Source organism: Euwallacea similis, chromosome 6 (genome assembly GCF_039881205.1).
Source record: "Euwallacea similis isolate ESF13 chromosome 6, ESF131.1, whole genome shotgun sequence".
Classification (NCBI taxonomy): Eukaryota; Metazoa; Arthropoda; class Insecta; order Coleoptera; family Curculionidae; genus Euwallacea; species Euwallacea similis.
Genome location: NC_089614.1, coordinates 3,419,776 through 3,441,390, shown reverse-complemented (window position 1 = coordinate 3,441,390; position 21,615 = coordinate 3,419,776). Strand labels below are relative to the sequence as shown.

The following is a 21,615-nucleotide window of genomic DNA, read 5'->3' as shown; positions in this document are numbered from 1 at the left end:
TCAAAGAAATCGAAAGTGAAGGTAAATCCTATTTTTTTATTATAACTTTAATCGTTACCAATACTGCAATTAAACAATTCGCACATCATTATTTTTTTATTGAAGATACTTTGATGAATAAATGCATTAATACTTACCTACAAATACAATACATGTTGGTATTTTGATGATTAAATAATATTGTAGAAAATTACCGCATTATGCGGATCGGTACTTAGTGAAAATCAAACAACACTAAATTTCCGATTTTCGGCCTGTAATCTAACTGAAGCTGTATGACATTTTTTCACCATGTTTAAGAGGTAGATTAGATTAGATTAGGTTTGCCATGAATAGACCTCAAATTGAGATACAGATATAGATATTAATACATAATAAATATCTCTTATGGATCAATATGTATTATAATTCAAAAAACAGATTCGACTTCATAAAGAACTCGACTTTATGCCGCTAAATGAGATTTTGTGGAAGTTCGAAGGTCGGATTTGTAATCTTTCTAGTTGCTGAAATATTAGTCTTTCAGCAGTTGGGCATTCACTCGTCCAACCATTTTCTCATTCATCATCTATTCAGAGCCTGCATTCAGTATTACCCACCAAACCGATATTGTACATGTGGTCAACAGTACCCCTTATACCGTCACGGAACAGGCATTGTGGGTCAAGTTGGGTCTACCTGTATGGGTATCTTGAAAATTATAAAGGCTAGAAAAATGGTTAAAAGCGAAAAGTTCAAGGGAATTTAATAACCAGTACTGTTTTGATGATAATTTTGAGTTTTTTCGTTTTTGATTTATTTTCAAAAAATCAAAAGTTTGAATTTTTAAACAAGTGTTATAAATTCCCGAATTGCAAATATTTTTCAAAACTGTAAAAACATTTTTAAAGCAATTTTTTGCAAGTTGCCCATCTCTGGAATCATATATAAATTAGGACTATTTAGTTATGTGCTCATCACACAGTTGTAAAGAACTTTTGTCCTTTTCAATGGATTATTATTCTATAGAAATATTTAGATTTTGTCAAAAAACTACAAACTATATATTTTACTAAATTGACTATGCGAAAGCGTCGGCAGTGTTCGCTATGCAAATCAATTATTATTACCATAATAATTAACATTCTACAATAGTTATATAATTATTTAATTAATTGTGTAAGTAAAGCAAGGAAGGTTAGCTCAATTATCACTGTTACATTAATATTAACTCATTTTAGGTTTTGAAAATGGTATCCCTTTGTATTGATACAGTTTGGACATTTTTCAAAGACGGTGTTAGTTACTCTGCAAATGGTGTTTCCATTAATACTCATTAAAATATTTCAGATTCTACTTTCTAACTGTTATACAATAAATCCAGGAAGTAATGTCTAAATGAATTTAAAATTCAGCAGTGTGTTTTTTGGAAAAGCAGTCGGACCCGTCGATTTTTATTTTTTAACGAAGGTTTTTTGTGGTAAATTTATATACATATACAGGTTGTCTCATAAATAAGTCACGACCACCAACTTCATTTTTTCAAATAGAAATACCTATTTTTTATTTCATTTTCGTTATCTGCATGGAATTCTAAGTATGTTTCATGTACTATGTCCTATACTTAAATTCAACAAGTCTCGAGAAATTTACGATTGAATATATCAATAAATAAGACCGTATCAGGCGAATAACTCAGAAAGGTGGTTTTGGGTTTCTTTTCAAAATTGCTGCAAGAAAGTCTGCTTGTTCTTTTAGAGGATGAACTCTCGAATTTACGAAAATATATGATTTTTCAACACGATAGCTGTCCTGCCCATTATCAAAGAAGAGTATGTGAATATCTAAATCAAGTGTTTTCTAATTGCTGGATTGGACGAAATGGGCCCATTTTCTGGTTTGCCAGGTCTCCTGACCTTACTCCCGTTGATTTTTTTGTAGAAGGTGGCACGAAATCGCTGGTACATGAACAGGAGATTCAAAATAGAGACCATTTAATTGCCAGAATTAATCAAACCGAACAACAACTTCAACGAGAAATGCGACTCAGTGTCATCACAACAGCAATGAAGAATAGAGCACGCAGATGTATTCAGAATGGTGGTTTTTATTTTGAACATAATAAATTATTAATAATTTATTTACCATTATTTTTAATATTTTTTATTTTTTTTCAAAATAAACTAAAAAGTCCTCGAATACTTCCTTTTTTTACATTGGAAAAGAAAATTTTATTTTATAGTATTAAATGTTATTTAATACAATATGCAGACCGTATTAAAAATTATAAAAAACCAAAAACTTCGCATATCTGGAAAATTACCTTAAGATAATAAACGGCTAACCTAAGTTGGAGAACGCGCTTGGTGAATACTTAAACGTATTAAGATTAATTGCGTTAATTTTTAAAATGTTTCTTAACAAATTTAAATAAACATACACCTAAAAGTTCAAATAAAACCCGCGTTTGACTTTGACTGTTCGCTATACTACAAACTAGGAAATTCATGTTTATGAAGTTCTAGGTAAGTAACAAAGCCATTTTAGATTTTATGGCTTAAATAATTTAAACAATCCTTTCATACATAATAACTAAGATTAGTACATTTTTGTGATAAAAGGACTTGTTATTCTTCTGCACTTTAATAATGGTAGAAATGCACGGTCAAATGAAAAAATATTTAAAATTGAATTATTAGGAAAACTATAACACTTTGTATATAGGTATATTTGGAAAAAATCAATTCAAAATGACCTTTTCTAATACTCTATTCAGTATCCTACACTATCTACCAACCATCTTGTATAACTACAGGGGATTTAAACTTATACACATAGTTTTTTATATACCTCCAAAAGTAAAAATCGAAGAGTGTAATGCCTGGGAATCGTTTGTTTGTTGATTGTTACTTTGATACCTTATTATTAAATACTTGTCTTAATTAATTTTAACCTTTGCTAATATTCTGTACAGGGCACCCGTTCTGTTAGAGCTATACTGCATTATTGATTTATTACGAAGAACTGTAGCTCTAACAGTTGACAGCCGGTGATTTTGTCTTTCCAACAAATCCAAATATCTTTGCTGGGTTAAGTATAATTGAAAACTAATTATTTTCTCTGAAAATAAGTTATAACCTTTCGTTTTGTAACTATCAGTATTTTGCGGTCTTGGATTCACTTGCCGCACATATCACAAAACACATTAAATCCAGTTCTTTTTTGGAACCTACGTGAGGTTACTTGATGAGAACTCTCAATGGCTCAAAAATGATTATTGTGTTTGTTAAACACTCCGTAGTTGCAAAAATGCGTCTTGTTTATCTAAATAATATTTTTACTGGAATTGCGTATTTCTTGATATTAGTTTAAAAACCAGTTTGGTCAATCGAATACAAATTGGATAGAGTCCGTTTTTCTTTATCCTTGAACAGTAGTTGGATTATATAGACGATATTTATTTTCTTTGATGGCTCTTTGAATTGTCTTCCTTGTAAGATTTTTCATCAACGATCGACAAATTTATTTTAAATTGTTTTCTAAGTCTAGTATTACGGATCTAATGTGATTCTTCAAAACATCCATGATTTCTTAGGTTCATTACAAGCTTCGTGAATAATCTTGCGCTAGCTTATGGCCTTTTAGGATAAAATTGCAAATATTTCGCAGAGACAATATTTTTATTTCTATTGCATTTAATATATGTAATTCTTTACTAGAATATTCGAGGATTATTATAGGTGAAAAATTAGAAATAAACCTAACAGATATGAAATTTTGTTGTTATTTATTATGTTCATGCATTTATTATGTAGTTGTTTGTACTGCAAAGGTCACTGAGGACCAACTTGGAAAAAATTGAATTTTTTTATATTAATTAAAATGTTTCTTAATTTAAGAATGTAATAAACCACTGGAAAGAAAAAAAGTTCTTTTCATCTATGTTAGTTGGTGTTAGTTCAGGTTAGCCATAGAGAATAAAAAAGTTGATGGTATCTCAGGACCAAAGAGTTCACAAAAAGTTACCCTAACAAAATTTTTACAGATTTGAAAAATATTTTGAATTCGACAATTTACTGTACTTTTCGAAAATCTAAGTTTTTGCTAATAATAACTCTGTCCATTAAATTCCCCTTTAATCATTTTTCTATCTGTAATAGTTCTCCAGAATCACATATATGTATGACCAATTTGAGTCTCCCTACTACTTTAAACAAGGGATAGCGACATTTTGCCACTTTTGAAACATTAAAACAATCGAGGGATCCATGTTCAATATAGGATCCATATTAATCGATTAAATTGAAAAACTACACATCAAAATCATCTAAATTGCTCTGAAAATGCTGAAAGTGGGCACTTAACTAATTCAAAATTTCAGCACCGATAACTCCAAAACTCGTAAACCAATCGGCTTAAATAATAGTTCAGGTTAATTCCCTCGATAAGCAATAAGCTAGCTCAAACTCAGTTATAACATCTCTTTTAGTTTCTCGGATATGACGTCATTTTAATTTCTACTTTCGCGACTTTAAAAGTCCTCAAAATGGAATCGTCTTAAAATGTATTTCTAAAGCTTCTGACTCAGAAAAGAGGTATGCAGGCTCAATATAGGATTCCAGTTAATTGATATAAGCCAAAAACAACATCTCGCAAATGTCGAAGTTGTGCTAAAATTCCCAAATGAGAGACGACTAATTTTCAGATAATTTGTCTTAATAAATTTTACTAGATGTTACTTCGCTATTTATATAAATATTAAATATTTATCAACTTTGAAAAAATCACACACCTGATACTGGAAATTTATTTTAAAATATGTTAGAAACCTATGATTTTCGCATACTTTATCATCCTGGAATTGAAGCCTTGAAAAGTGAGAGCTACAGCATAATAATCATTATTATGCTCTATCAACTGAACAGTCAAGAAACATTTCTCCAAAGAAGATATAATAAAGTAAATAAGCGAATAGTCTGAGACCAAGTTGTTACGGGGGCTGATTTGGCAAAAAGTAAATGGATTTTTTATATAATAATTAACTTCGTTCAGTAAATAAACGAAAATTTCAATTTTCTGCTTTGTCTGGCAATTCAGGAGCTAATCTCCCAAGAAGAAAACAATGTTGACCTAAGCAACTTAAGCCTTCCCCAACAGTGTTATTGTAGAGGTATACCATAGGTGTATGATATATGAGTATTATGAGTGAGACCTTCAGTTGTCGCGTCATTAACATCAAGTTCCGTGATAACTTTGTTTATTACCGTAATACCGCAAGTGCGTAGGGCAGCTCTTAGAAAACTAAACTAGTTGTTTTCCTGTTACTGCTACAGTCTGCGAAAAATACCATTCAATGCCACCCATAGAAATTCCTTATAATTACAGTTAAGACAGAATCGGACTTCATGAATTCAACATTGAGTTTTAGTTAAGCAGCAATGTAAACTCTTGGCACAGCTTTTGATGAATCAACGCGATTTAATTCCAGAATTAATTGAAAGGGAACAGGCAAAGTAACAGCAATATTCGCTCTAGCTCATACAAACTCTTGCCAAGTCTAGACGATTAATTTACCTGCCCAAACATAAATCAAATCAATTTTTCGATGTAAATGTAAGATAAATAACGGTAACATTAAAGAGAATTTACATCTTTAAATGTTTTGAAGGATATTGCTCGTGTTTGTGTTCGTCTAACTAACTTCAGCTTCAAATTGATACACTGCGGAAACTGGCAACCTCGAGAGGAGGTGCATTATAGTGTTTTCTGTTTGCATATACAAATTTAATATTTACGCAAATACAATATATTCGATTGACTTAGTGTAGTTCATAAAACTGACTCTTTTGAAAAGAAACCTGCAAAAGACAGCTTAGTGAGTGCTTCCAATTAAACGAATATTAGGTACATATCCTAACTCTTTATTTTCGATCTGGAAAAGCCCATTTCACTTAACTTTGATGGCAAAGTCCTGACATGAATTTTTCACGATCGTCTGTTCTTTGACCAACGCGTCAAAGATTTATTTATTAGGTACCAATTTCTTTTGGTAATTTACTTCAATCAACCATATTAAAACCATTTAACCGGAGCAAATTATTTTATTGTTAAATTTCGGTCGGGTCAGGTCAACATTTAGTACACGTTCAAAACACCTATAATGAGGTCGTAAACCTGATGTTTTGAGCAAGAAATTTTGGAAACAAGTTACTGAATTACTGAATATTTGTAATATAGGATACCAAGTAGGTATACAGGGTGATTCACGTAACTCGTTCGTTAGAATATTTTGTGGAACTAAAAAATACAACCTCCTCAAATTTGGTAGGAATATGGCCTACTAGGTCGTATTATATTTCAAACTCGAACTATAATCAATGGCAACATTGAAATTTCAAATGAGACCCCCAGTATATTTAGACATTTTTCATTATTCCTGGCAAATCTGCAACATCCGGTAGTTGTGAAACACTTAAAGAGAATTTTCTCTGTTTTAACTTATTTAAAGCTTAATTTGATCAATTTGGTTGATTTATGTACATTTGGCTTTGATAATATGGTTTCAGAGCAAAATAATTGTTTTGGACAGTTTTAGCTTATTTAAATCTTAATTTGATCAGGTTGGTCGATTTCTCTTCGTTTCTCTTTTATCTCATGGTTTCAGAACAATATCATCGTTTCCGACAATTTTGGTTCATTTAAATACAATTTTCCCCGCTCGAACTTAAATAAAGCTCATTTTGAGGCGATTACAAAAACGTCGAAATGCACAAGGTGTTTCATTTGAAATATTGATGAATGGTCTATGTAAATTTCCTTCTGTAAGCGTGCGGAAAATCTTGTAATTTCTATTCTACAAAGTGTTTTTTTATTTAGAGTCATTTTTTAATTAATAATAAAATAATAATTAAATACATACTTTTTTAAGGCATTGACTAGTTAATTGAAAATCGTATATATTTTTTGTTGCGCTTTACAAGTTTCCGGTAGTCGATAACACTAATATAGTCAGATGCGATATTGCCTGTCGGAGATCAATAGGGGATTTATCATTAAACACCATCGATAATAATTTGTTAGCCGCTCGGCAACATGTGTTTCTACCTATTGGCTTCATCATGCATGTGTTCCTCATGAATCGAATTTTAAAAATAAAATAATTTGCTCTGGTTAAATGGCTCTAATATGGCTGTATGAATATGTTTACGACGTTTCATATACACGAAGCATGTGTGTGCACCTATTTTGAGAGTAGATATTACATCAAATTTAGGGTGAATACATAAACAGGTGCATCAGTTGGTGCTGAAAATCTGCAGGGTGTTAGTAGTTTTACGGTCAGGTCGCCATTTATTTTTCCTAACTGTTTATGCGTCATAACTGGTATTACTCCGTAGATTTTCACCACCTTCATCATATCACGTACACAAAACATCTGCGGATATATAAGATGTATCAGAATTCTGTTAACTGTTTACTGTAGGTTCCTATGATCGAAATAAAAAAAGAAGCTTATATAAACAAATGTCTAATTGTCCTTTAGTTTCGAGATACAGGGTGTTAAAGTTTAAGGAAAATAATTTTTTATTTCATTTTTTTAATATTTTTTTTAACCATAGCAAGACACAGCCATTGTGATGCTTCAATCGTTTTGTAATTGCATACAGTTTTCAGTTTATTGTTATTATCATTTGCAACTTCGTTAATTAGTAAATAATATCGCAAAAATACACTACTCGTTGAAAATAATTTTTTGTGACTAAATTAATAGGAATACAAAAAATATGAAAAGGGGAAAATGCGAGATATTGCAATGACGTAAATTATGATTTATTTCATTTCAAATATTTTACCGAGTATTCTTAATTTTGTATTAAAAAAGATAGGGTGGCGTACTTGCCTCCGCCACTGGTTAATTTATAAAGGCTAGGAGTTTTTGGTTTTATACCCGTCGGTATACTAAACTTGCACTTAAATTTTGTTTCAAATATCTCAAGAGCTTATGAAATGGAAAAATTTTAAATTTCTTTTTTTACTTGAGTTGTAAAAATGCACTTAATCAAACAAATATTTTTTATGACTAAACAACTTGAAATGCAACAAACTAAAATGAGACAAAAATTTGCTGAACATATTGGCGCATGTAATGAACTACTTTAAACAAAATATACTGAATGTTACAATTTTTTATAACTAAAAAGGACACATGACACCCACATCTCTGCCACTAGTGAATGATTAGCTTTGATAATTTTTTGAATTACACCTACCGATATGCTATACTCATGTACGAAATTCGGTTAAACATTTTTAAGCCCTTTAGAAATAAAAAAATGTTAAAAAATGTTCCTAAATTTTAACATTTTGTATCTCGAAACTAAATGACAATTAGATATTTGTTTATTATAAACTTTATTCCATATTTAGGTCACAGGAACCTGAGCAAAAAGCAGTTGACAGAACACTTCTGATACATCCTGTATATTTATACAGGATGTTCTATTAAGAATGCGGAGCAAGTATATCACAGAAGCTATAAATGGTAGAAGTTCGAATTAAAAATACCTTCATTGAATAGGTCATAAAACACCAGGACGCAAAAGTGAATTCGTTTATTACATTTTGTTGGAATCTTTATAGAGTCCGTTTTATAGCTCTCTAAAAAGTAAAAAAATTAATTTTTCAAGGTCATTTGCTTGGAAATGGCGATTTTTAGAGGCAAACTTAATATGAACAAATTCTCGGACAATGATACTGTGCCTAATAATTCTCAATTACACGGATTGTCATTAAAAAATCCTCTGAAATCATTAGCTTCAAATAGAACAGTCAACACTGCAAATACAAACATTTTTTTTTAGTCATATACATAACTAAAATTTTTGTTTTGTGCTTTTACCATTTTTAGGTTCAAAGATATGGTTGTCGGTGTTAAAATTCGAAAATTATTAGCAATATTATTGCAGTTTATATTTTGCTTTTTATCTTACTTAGGTTCAAGGAATCTCTCCTCGTATTTTTACTTACATCCTGTATACATATCTCAGCTTTAGTGCCTCACATTATTTCAACTTGTGGCACATTTAGCTATTAACATTTATTCGAATGTAATTCTGTTATTTTATATAAAAATAGTGAAAATACGATTGTTTCGTTGGAATTTTATGTTTATGATTCGCTTAGGTTATTATACAGGATAAAAATACGTATCGCTATTTCTTTAGCCAACTAATAAATTATATTGCGCGTTAACAAATTGTTGATTTAGAAAGTCCCAAAATGCATTTCATAGTTCCATTCCCCCTTGGAGATGATCGTTTTGAACTCCATTTACACACCTTTGTCAGATTGTGTGAAGCAGAAAGCTACTTCCGTTATATGAGTTATTCTTGTTGCTATGTACATATTCAATTTTCACACCCTGCTGAACTTATGAGTTCTTCCCGGATTAGAGGCTCTAACAATAAAAAGATTCAGAATTTCAATTTACAAAGTTTCGCGTCAAAAACGGCTGCTTCTATGGAAAATATATTTTCCTTTCTGATTAATTTTGTGATCCGGGAATGTTTACTACATTTGACGAGCACTTATTAACCTGAATATATGTGTATGTATTCAACAATTAGCATAATGTCTAGAAATTTGAAAATGCCTTCACAATTATTATTATAATTTGCTTGTTAGGAGTTGTTAAGGTAACAAAGTGCATATTTTAAGAATTTTATTTTTCCTTTCAAAATGTTTACATTTGTTATAGTTCCATAAATTTGTTAAGCTCGTCCATTGCGCGATAGTTTTATGTAGAAATTTAGTGTTACGTTGCTTTTAAGAAGTAAGCAGTATCATTTTATGTACTTGCAATAGTTTTTTACCAGAAGCATAGACTGAAAAATCAATATTCCTTGAAAAAAAATTTTCCAAGGTAACTGATACCATTGTATACAGTTTTTGATCAACATGCATTGGAATAATATCACAACACACAAATAATTTTTAAACGTAGCTAGTTTTTACCTATCTCAGATACATTCCACACTATTGGACAAAAAGTATTTCCCGGTCTCAAAATTGCAGAATTATACCTTTAAGGACAGTTTCTGTGGTTGCTCGTGCTTGCTAGTTGGTATTCGTCCCTTCGTGAATACTTTATTTTCAATTTTGTCGTCATTTTTTAATTTTCGTGTTCTAATGTATTCTTGTGAGTAAGTGTGCAATTATGTGTCGGCAGCAAATAATAATTGGTAATTCAGTTTTTAGTTAAATGTATAGAATTCTTTCTATCAACGGCGAATTAATATTAATATTTATATTTATCGTCACATTAATTTCGTTTTTATTTTTTCAGATACGAATGACCTTTTATGGGAGCCTCATTGCCCTTCTTTCTCTGGGGCCCCCATGATCACCATCATGGCTCCATTTACGCGAAGGGATACACGCTTGCGTGTTCTATTCGTGCTACTTTTTCACTTCTTTTTATTCTTGCCTATATCATTCTCAGTAGTTGATGGAGCCGAACTTTTACGTCCTATTACCGAAGGTGGTGGTAAGTAAATTAATTTTTTTATTTAATAAGAGTTATATTAAATGCAAAGTTCTATTAAACCCCTCTTGAAAGTTTGTAGTTATAAAAAAAATTCATAACTAAAAGGAAAGGTTTTTTGGAGTTTTGGAATAAACGCGCCTAGACCAACAATATTTTTGTACAAATGAAAAAATCATTTTCCTTACCCTTGATATGTCGCCAGACATTTTTATAGGATTAATTATACAGTGTGGAAGTTTTGGATGGAACTGTCCATATAACTAAGATGCCGAACATATGCGGCCAAATCTTCGAATACGTCGATTTTTATTTTTCTTGTGATTTTTTTGATGGTAAATTCATGTATACAGGGTAGTCCAAGAATCAGGCACGACCATCAACTTTGTTTCTTCAAATGGAAACACCTATTTTTTATTTCATTTTTAAATTCAAAATGTGTGCAAAATTCTAAATGTTTTTCATATACCAGGTCCTATACCTAAACGCAACAGATCGAGAAATTTACGATTGAACATATCAAAAACTAAAAATTTTGATTCCTTTTAAAATTTCTTTGGTTCTGAAAAGGACCGATTTAATACAAAATAAAACAACAAGCAACAATTAAATTAAATGTTCAAATAGAGTCCCACCTACTTCTCGATAGTAAGCAAGATGATGAATGAACTCCTGTTTGACATTTTGAAGCATTGCTGGGGTAATTGTTCTTATTTCATTACGGATTCTTTCTTTTAAGGCTTCGATAGTTGCTGGTTGGTTAAAGTACACTTTACTCTTAAAATAACCCCATAGAAAGTAATCTAAAGGCGTGAGGTCAGGTGATCATATTAGCTATTCAATTACCCCTCGTCTCCCCATCCTGTATTCAGGAAAAATGTCATTTAAATAAGCCCTAACATCAACGTAATGACGATTTCAACACGATGAGGCGGTGCTCCATCGTGTTGAAACTATAAAGTATCATTGGGAACATCAAGATGATTCTCATTTGGATATAGCTCAACAAGAGCAGCAACAAGATCTATAAGCGATTCGAAATACTTTTCATTCGTTAATGTTCCGTCATTGAAATACGGTCCTAAAATTGTGTTGCCAACTATTCCGGTCCAAACATTTATCTTTATTGGAAATCGAGTGTGGGCCTCCATCATTCAACGAGGATTCTGGGGTGTTCAATAGCGACAGTTTTGTCTATTGACTGTACCGTTCAGTGTAAAGGTGGCTTCATCAGAAAACATAATACGGTTGACAAAAGTAGCATCAGTATTGCACATGTCCATCATGTTAGCACAAAATTCAACTCTACGATCTGGACCATTTGCATTTAGCTCGTGGACCAACCAACTCGTGGTAATTTGAATGGATGCCATTTATAAGTTTTCGCATATTTCAGAACAGAAATATGGCTGATGTCATTATTAACAGCCACTGCTCGCGAGGTATTATGCGGATTTTCTTGTAGCTGCAATAAAACGTTTAATTGCACTTCTTCGGGTACTTTAGGCCGGTGCTGTAAATTGTATCTAACATGTTCAGAAAAGTTATTTAAAATTTTAGAAACTGGAGTGCACTAAAGGACCATCATCTAGATATTTATTGTTAAATAAAACACATATACTCCTTGATGTGTACGTTGTCTATCTCCATATCCTTTCATAATTAGAATTTCGATTCTCTGTTTTTCTGTCAAATGAAGAACCATTTTGCAATAAATCAAAAGCGACGAAGAACACTACACGGTAAATAAACAACGTCAACAATGTTCAATTGTAAATTTCTCGATCTGTTGTGTTCAGGTATAGAACATGGTACATGAAACACACTTAGAACTTTGCGTAGAATTCGAAAATTAAATAAAAAATAGGTATTTCCATTTGAAAAAAAAAAGTTGGTGGTCGTACTTTATTTTTGGACTACCCTGTATACTTGAATTTGCCATCAAAAAAACCGCAAGAAAAAATGAAAATCGACGTGTCCGAAGAGTTTGGCCGCATATGTTTGGCATCTTAGTTATATGGACTGTTCCATCCAAAACTTCCACACTGTATATCGATCTTTTAAAGTTAACATCACATTAGTTTTTTTTTCCATTTTCGTTACTTTTATTCTTAATGAAAACATAATTTATTGAAACCAATCTCTGCAGCACATAAATATGGTCACTATTTACAACTTCAAATTCACCCATTTGAGCTTCACTGATGTAGGCAATACGCGTTACGTAATATACGGAGTGGCTCATTAACAAAAGTATCTTAACATGATGCTCAGCCGTCATTTTAAACTTGTTTTTTTCGATTAATTAAACCATAAATCTTCATTAGTGGTACACCAGATGATTGGAATGTTGATGAAAGAAAAAAGGAGCTTTAGAATGGCAATACACAGGATGCCCCAAATGAAATAAATTCATAAAGGAAGGTAGCACAAATTACAAAAAATAATCGTACTTTGAAGTCAGTCTTGAAATTAAAAATGTCTACAGGGGATTTCAAAATATAAGGAAAACTTGAAATTTCATGGACAGCTATCTCTTGAATGTTGTTTTCTGAAAGACCTCCAATAACCATAGCCATAATTCTTTGTGCACCCTACTTTATTTGAGACACTCCGTATCGCTTATTCTTCAACTCTACATCTTAGGAACGAAGCATTGCTTGGCGCTTATATTATCTTTTTGTCTTATTTTGATAGAAATAGTCTAGTCTTTAAATGTTTTCGCAATAATTATAAAATGTCTGCATAGCTATTCGAAATCATTTCGCCGCAATACGTGGTGTTTCAGGAACGCATGAATAACTAGATATCACAAATTCTTTCAGAGAAATTAGACCAATTTACATAAATTTATACTTATATGCGAATACGTTTCATTTCTATTAAGGAAAAGATTATTGATAATTTTGAAACACCCTGTAGTGGTCAAGCTTGATATGCTACCAACAATGCTATAATATAATATCCCCATCTAGTAGATGACTCAAAACACATTTAAGTTAAAATAAATTCTACACTTTTATAAATTAGTACTGCATCGTTCAGTAGTGATGAACCTGTAGATAAGAAGTTGTTTATGGCATTACCACGGAGGTAATTTTGGTTTAAAATGGGTTTAGTTTCAATTTTATTGCATTAAAATCCCATTTCTGAGGTAAAATGAATAATTTTCTTTCCGCAGAATAAAGAGGTACTATGTTATCTTATTTTAAATGAATAGCGTGAAATCATGAAATATAGCACTATAAGCCAGATGGCGTTTCAAAATTATCAGTTAAAACGATTTCCAACCCATCTATTACGAATAGGAAGCATATAGGATGCTTTACGAAAATTTTTCATCTCGATTTTTAGTATTTAAAATGGAAATGTGTAAAAACGTTTGGACTCGCATATTTTTAATTCATGAGGAACAGTTTTTTATTGTATTTTTAACCATTCAACTTCAATAACCCAAACAGGGGTGACAGTTAATCCCAATATTTTTAATGGGAAAGGGTATCGAGTAATACCTCATTTTAAAGGTAGTTGTACCCTTATTATGACCTTCAAGTTTGAAATAATTGCCATTATCCCTGTTGATATGACAGCTTATCAAAGCCTGTGCGAAAAAAGCTTGTAGTTAATAATTAATTTATAATTAAATAAATTAATGTATTAAAATAAGAGCTGCAGACTTAAAAAAGAGGATAGGAAGACCTTTTAACGTGAGACATCACTGAATCCTTTTGATGGAGGCGAGTTTTACCCCTCAAATTTAAAAGGGTATTCTTCTTTATCTGTACTTTTTTCTTAAAAGAAAGTGGGTAAATGAAAAAAAGTGTTCACATTATTTTTCTGATCAAGGTATTAAATGCTGGAAATGGCCTCCATTTACCTCCATACAATAAAATAAATTTTGTTCAAAGCGTTGTCTTCCATTACGTAACATTTCGGTTGTAATTTGGTGACATTCATAAGTTTCGCGCTTAGAGGTAAAATTCGTCTGCATCAAAATGACTCAGTGATATCTCACTTTTAAAGGTCTTCCTACCCTTATTTTGAAGTCTGCAGATCTTATTATGATAAATTCATTATTAACTAGAAGTTTTTCCCTCACAGACTTTGGCAAACTGCCATATTAACGGAGATGGGACATCAAACTTACAATCAGGGTACAACTACCTTTAAAATGAGGTATCATTCGACACCCCTTCCCATTAAAAATTATGGGAGAAACCGTCATCCCTGTTCAGGAGTTGAAATTGAAAAGTTGAAAATACAATAAAAAAACTGCCCCCCTCGAATTAAAAATCGACGGATCCTAGCGTTTCTACACATTTTCATTTTAAATATTGAAAATCGAAGTGCAAAGTTTTCGTTGAGCCACCCTGTACATTCGCATACTATAACCAAATTAAGTTCCATCAATTTCCTAGCATTGATGCATTTAAATATCTTTAATTGAGTCTCATCTGAGTATGTTTTCTTGATATTTTTTCCACATTTCTTGATTCTGCATTGTGTAAGTCGAAATATATTTGCAGTCTGCAAAAGCATCGATATCCGAAACAGTGTAGAACTCTTCAAGCAGCTAGAGGACTGCCAAGTTATCGAGGGTTTCCTACATATCCTGCTATTTGACACTGAAAATGAAACTGATTTCTCCAACTTAACATTCCCGATGCTTGTAGAAATAACCGACTATCTACTGCTATTCCGAGTAAAAGGGCTCAAAAGCGTAGGGAAATTGTTTCCAAACTTAGCTGTAATACGAGGACAACACCTATTTGCCGGAGAAAAGGCTCTTGTGATCTTCGAAATGCCCTCTTTACAAGATGTGAACCTTTTCTCTCTCACGAAGGTCATGAATGGCAAAGTCTATATTGACAAAAATCCGTCCCTTTGTTTCGTTACCACCATCGATTGGAGCAAAATCACCGGCTCGGATCAAAATGTGTATGTGAAGAGTTCCAAGCCGGAGAATGAGTGTCCTGTATGTCCAGCTTCAGTTAAAGGCAAAGCTTGCCCGCAACATCCAAAAGAAAGCGGTAAATATTTGTGCTGGGACAGAGATCACTGTCAGAAGATTTGTCCTAAATGTGGAAAAAGAGCTTGTAATGATTTTGGGGAGTGTTGTGACGAGAGGTGCATGGGGAGCTGCGGAGTTGATGTGAAGAAATGCACAGTGTGCAAGGAATTTGCCCTTAATACTGGCGAAGATCAGTCTTCGAATTGTGTTTCCAAGTGCCCAAGAAACTTCTTAGGTTTTCTTGATCGCCGATGCGTCACTCCTGACGAATGTGTTAATTTGACCAAACCTGTCGATTTAGAGAACACCGAAAATAACGCTAGCGACCATCCCTATAAAATCCACAACGGGTCCTGTGTCTTTGATTGTCCTCCGAATTACTTCGGACGAGACGAAGATCACAGATGTGAAAAGTGCGAGAACGATATTTGCAAAAGAGAATGTGCCGGGGCTAGAATAGACAGTGTCAACCTTGCAAGAGTGTTAAGAACATGCACTCATATAAATGGCAATGTAGAGATTCAGATAAGAGGGGGTAATCAAGTGGTGGAAGTTCTACAAGATAGCTTAGGGATGATTGAAGAGATTGATGGTTACCTGAAGATAGTAAGGTCATTCTCCTTAATCAATCTCAATTTCCTACAAAAGCTCAGGGTAATACGCGGAAAGACCCTGGAAAACGATCAATATTCTTTGGTAGTACTGGACAACCAAAACTTGCAAGAGTTGTTTGACTGGAATACACACAAGGACTTTAAGATCGAAAATGGCCGCTTATTTTTTCACTTTAACCCGAAGCTGTGCATCGAAAAGATCGACGATCTTAGAAGAAGAGCTAATTTGCCCTCACATACCGATGTAGAGATCGCTAGTATTTCCAACGGAGACAAAGTGGCTTGCAATATAAGCAAACTGGATGTTAATATAACCAGCATAACTAGCAATTTTGCCGTATTAGAGTGGCACACTTTCGATTTGGATGACTCTAGGAAACTTTTAAGCTATGTGGTATACAGTAGAGAAGCCCCCGTTAAAAATGTGAGCATTTTTGATGGTAGAGACGCATGTGGACAGGACAATTGGCACGTGGACGATGTCGCTAACCGGCCAAATCTCAACGTTATCAACCACACTATAGCAAACTTGAAACCCTATACCCAATACGCCTTTTTCATTAAAACATACACCATTGCCAGCGAGAAACGAGGGGCGCAAAGTGACATTATGTACTTTACCACCAAGTCATCTAGACCTTCGGAACCGAACCAAGTTCAAATATACGGGGCAAGTAGCGATTCATTAAGAATTCGTTGGAAACCTCCTAAGTCGCCAAACGGAGTAATTGATTACTACGTAGTAAAAGGCAAGAAATTTCCATTCATCAAGTTGCCGAACAGAGATTATTGCAGAGACAGTGTAAGGACTGAACCTTCAAAAGTTACATCCACTGTCCCGCCCAAAAAATTGCCAGATTGCCCAACGCCCAGCAAAGTAATCAACCACAAAGTAGCAGACGAACAAGAAGAACAGGCGAGAATTGACTTCGAAAATGCCCTGCAAAACAAGGTATATATCAAGAGGACAAGAAGAAGCGTCGATAAGATAATCGATAAAAACACAGAAAATTCCTCTAGGATTCTGCCTGAACTCTCCTCACCTGCTCATCGACAGTTTGATAGCAGCATGTCCTTAAACGACAATCACACTTATGAAAATACCACAGAATCGGGCACAAAGTTTTGGAAAAGCTTTTCATTTTCAGTGAATAAATCAGTAAATGCGGTGACAGTGGACAATCTTCAACATTACATGATGTATGAAGTCAGCGTGTACGCCTGCAGGAATAAAGAAAGGGGCGATACTAATTCAGACGTATGCGGCGATCCCAGCACTGAATCCGGCCAAACGCAACCTAAGAGTATGTTCATGACTTCTCGAGTGTTCTCAGTTAATGTTTTTGTTTTGTAGAGGAAGCTGACAATATACATAACATTACTGTGGTGAATATCACCTCAAATAGCGTGACGATTGAATGGGCGAGGCCCCCCGATCCAAACAGAATGATCGTTGCGGTTAATTTTTTCTACAGACGAGAGGATTCTCAAAACGTAAAAAATATACATAATGAATCCATGTATGCATTTTTGACATTTCTTTCAATTATAGAGTCAGCTTTCCAAGGCCTGCATCTCGTATAGAGATTTAAAAAATTTTACTAGCGACGGAAAATATTTAGTGCATACAATCACCGACCTCTATCCAGGCAATTACAGTCTCTATATGAGAGCCTCTTCGTTGTATGGACTTGGAGATGAGTCTGAACATTTAGTGTTTTATATTCCAGAGGGGGGATCCAATACCATTCTTATTTTTAGTTTGGTTGTGACCTTCATTTTTGTGGTAAGTGATAACCTCGAGGATTTCTAGGAGTTGGAAAGACCACTTGGACTAAGATTCTTTCTTTGATGAAATATTTCGTAATAGGTGGTGGCTATAGTTGGATGGCTGTATTACAAAAGAGTAGCAACAGTAAGAGCTTCACTCGAGAGACTAAATCCGATAATAAACGCCGATTATTTGCCCTGTGTTTACGTGGCAGACGAATGGGAGGTGCCGAGGAAGAATGTGGAGATGATCAAGGAACTAGGACAAGGAAGTTTCGGAATGGTATGGGAAGGCATCGGGCATGACTTCAGAGGTATGCCCGGGGCGAGTAGATGCGCTGTAAAGACTGTTAATGAGCACGCAACGAAGAGGTAAGTTTTGCCTTTAGTTTAAATCACAGAAAGCTGCCGTAAAAATAGATCATCCAAAAGGTCAAGATGTTGGTATTTTATGGCAATTTTTCCTCTTATATCGACGTGTATGTGTTTATTTTTAGACTAAGTGAATGGAGTCTTGTCGAGAGATAAAGGATCTTTGAAAGGATTCGTTTCGCTCTGTCATAAATATACATGTGAAATCCATTACTCAATATTTACCACAACATATATTCATCGATTCCCCATTGTTGTAAAATACGTAGCAAACTTATTGTACGGTATTACATAAGACTACTCACGGGGACTAATGAACAAACTTTATAACAGTTCGTCACATGTACCTATCTAGTGCGTTTCAACTACAGAATCAAGTCCACGTTAAAGCGACGTGTAATTGGGAATGTCACCAAACGCATCCAATTATAGTTTTCTTTTCACTCCATGAACCGTGAAAAGCTGAATTAAGTGGTGGCAGCCATTTATCGATGCAATTTTTGTATTGATCGGCTACTTTCCCAACCAAAGAAATTTAATTATTTCATCATTGTGGTTGGGGAGTCCAAAAGTCGCCAGTCATCGTACTTTCCAACTCTCTAACCCCTTAAAAACAGATCCTCTTTTATTATGATGTACTCGCAACGTTCCCTTCCATTAGTTTCCTAAAACGCATTTTCATAATTGGCATCGATTCTCGACTAGAATTTAGCCAATGGTAGGCTAATTTTGAAACATCGAGCAAGTCATCTCTATAATTATTATTCAGTTAAGTTTACATGTTTTTAATTTAGTGCAAGTTTTCAGTCGATGCACTTCTAACTCTAAAACTTACAAACAGGTCAGGACAGTATTAAGTGCATTTATTAGCAATGGACAGAAACAGGAATTATTGGAAGTTTGGCAAGTCGGCGATGCAGCAGCTTTCACAATTTTCTCACTGATTTTTAATGAAATCAATCCACCTTGATATATAATCCGTATACAGGGTGTCCCAAATTGGAAAGTAACCATAATTGAAATCTCTGAAACAATAAAACTTTCGAAAAGACTTAAATATTTTATTTAATATTTAGAAGGGATCACATTTAAATCATGTGGCAAAGAAAAATATATATGTCGATTATAGGATATTCGCAACGCATGACTTACTAGTTAATAAGCGACTACTTTGATTACAAATAAGTTTGGGTTCTTAAATTTTTAAGACATAATTATTTAAGATAGATGTTTTAAAAAGAGCAAATTTCCATTTTTTCCATAACGACTTAGAAAAGGCTTTATTAATAATTTATTATAAGTGGATTGTTAAAAAATATGAAAATAATAGCATTCTAGGAAATCGAGGTCGACTATCGTTAATTTGTTTTAAAAAATACAAATTTATTATTAATAATATGGAATATTCAGTGTCAGTTTTCTCGAAAACTGTAAAGTGTACGTGTACGGGGTTATTCAAAAGTATATGTAATAATACGCCTTACCTACGAGGGTATTTAATTAGTACTGTTTTGTGGTTGAAGATTGTCGTGTAATAAGAATTTGTATCAAGAAACTTGACAAGAATGTAACTTCAAACTCGGTTTATTGATCAAATTTGCCATAACTTTTGACAATAAACCACGTAATGTTTGAGAAAACGGTCTTGAAAAGTAATAAATTCCGATCTTTTATAGGACCGTAAAACGAAAAACATTCTCATTACATCAAAATTACTTACACTTTCGCCTCGTAGTTTTTAGTGACCTATTCAGTGGTGGTACTTTCCAAATAAAAAATAACAATTAATAATATGTTTTGATTTTTGTTTTTTTTTCAAATACCGCCAATCACTAGATTACTGATTTGTTTTCAAGGCCATAATGCTTAATTTTAGAATGAGATCATTGGTGCAACAACCCCTAAATCACTTTAAAGTTTTGTTCCTATCCAATTATCATATTGCTTTCTAATTGTATTGCACACGCATTCAATCAATCTTTTTTCGTTCCCGGGATACAGAAAAAAATTTTCGTCCGTAAGTGACTACAAATTTATATCAGTCTAAATCACATTATTTACCATATTTTGCTTATTGAAAGGATAAACTTAAATACTGTACAGGGTGTTATTTAAGTACGTAGCGAAACTTCAAGGGGTGATTCTTTGAGTGATTTTAAGACAAAAAGTGTACATACACAAAAGTATATATAAATATAGGTTCGGTAATGTTTGGTTTTCAAGATACAGGGTGTGAAACTTTTTTTTTAAATATTACATATTAAACAAAAAAACTCCTTAATACCAAGAAAACGCAAATTAATATGGCGTTGAAACTTAGAGACAGTTTTTAATGTTGTACAAAGGAATCTTTTAAGCTATAAATTGTTTGTCTGTTTTTGCTAGTAGCGTGCACAGGGGTAACGCCGGAAATTTCAAAAAAATCAAACAAGAAAAACGATTTATTATTAATTTTACACTTAAATAAATGCTACGCAAATTTTTTAGGAAACATTTAACGATAAGTAACACGAAATTTACAACAGTTTCTGAAAATGTCCTCCTTCAACTTCAATGCAAGGATTAGTTCGTCTTAACATCAACTGCCGAACACATTGAAATATTCCCAGCGTAGATCTTATCTGATTACCTGAATCCCGTATCCGTTGGATTAATCCCTTTTCAGGGTTGACCGGAGTTCTATAAACGAAGGACTTTACATGCTCCCAAAGGAAATAATCTAACGGAATTAAGTCCGGTGCAATGGATAGCCATGACTGTGCTTAATGTGAAAAATATGTAAAAATTTTAAAAAAGTCAGTGGCGCATAAATAATAATAATGACTATGAATAACACTGCCAAACTTAAACAAAATCGGCTAAAACATTATTAAGATTTTTAGAAAAAACGATTTTTTAAGAAAAGTTCAAAACCCTGTGTCATGAAAACGAAGCATTACTGGGCCTGTGTTTATATAAAATTTTCGTCTTAGAACCATTCTAAGGATCACCCCTTGAATTTTGGCCACGTACTTAAATGACACCCTGTATAATATTGATCGAGCATTTATTCGAATGCTCGCCTCCGAATTGAGTTATACATACATAGAGAGTGATTATGTAAATCACAATCTAAAACCACGTTCTATACTTCCCAAATCATCACGTGAGTAATTGGGAAGCTCCCCTGCATCGATAGAGATGCTAAGGAATTAGATCGGAATCAGATCGCATTCATTTAATCACCGTGATATATTTATAAATTCTTGATGAGCAAACTTGGGGGTACTTAGAGCTTCCGGGTTGGGAGAGTTGTAAGTAATCTTTGCGGTTGTTCCTTTGTCTCT

General features: G+C 33.2%; 1 protein-coding gene across 2 annotated transcripts in view; it reads left to right on the top strand.

The window, feature by feature from the left end:
• The window catches only part of LOC136409722 (insulin-like receptor), a 52,094-nt gene that overhangs the window by 15,633 nt on the left and 14,846 nt on the right, over positions 1-21,615 (top strand). The window contains exons 1-6 of one of the 2 annotated variants that reach the window (XM_066391418.1): positions 10,079-10,220; positions 10,325-10,525; positions 15,049-17,451; positions 17,502-17,641; positions 17,700-17,933; positions 18,018-18,289. In XM_066391418.1, the coding sequence (XP_066247515.1) occupies positions 10,196-10,220; positions 10,325-10,525; positions 15,049-17,451; positions 17,502-17,641; positions 17,700-17,933; positions 18,018-18,289 (3,275 nt within the window). In that variant the 5' untranslated portion in view covers positions 10,079-10,195. Of the gene's footprint in view, positions 1-10,078; positions 10,221-10,324; positions 10,526-15,048; positions 17,452-17,501; positions 17,642-17,699; positions 17,934-18,017; positions 18,290-21,615 lie in introns of those variants that run through there. The other variant, XM_066391419.1, reaches the window with a different exon arrangement.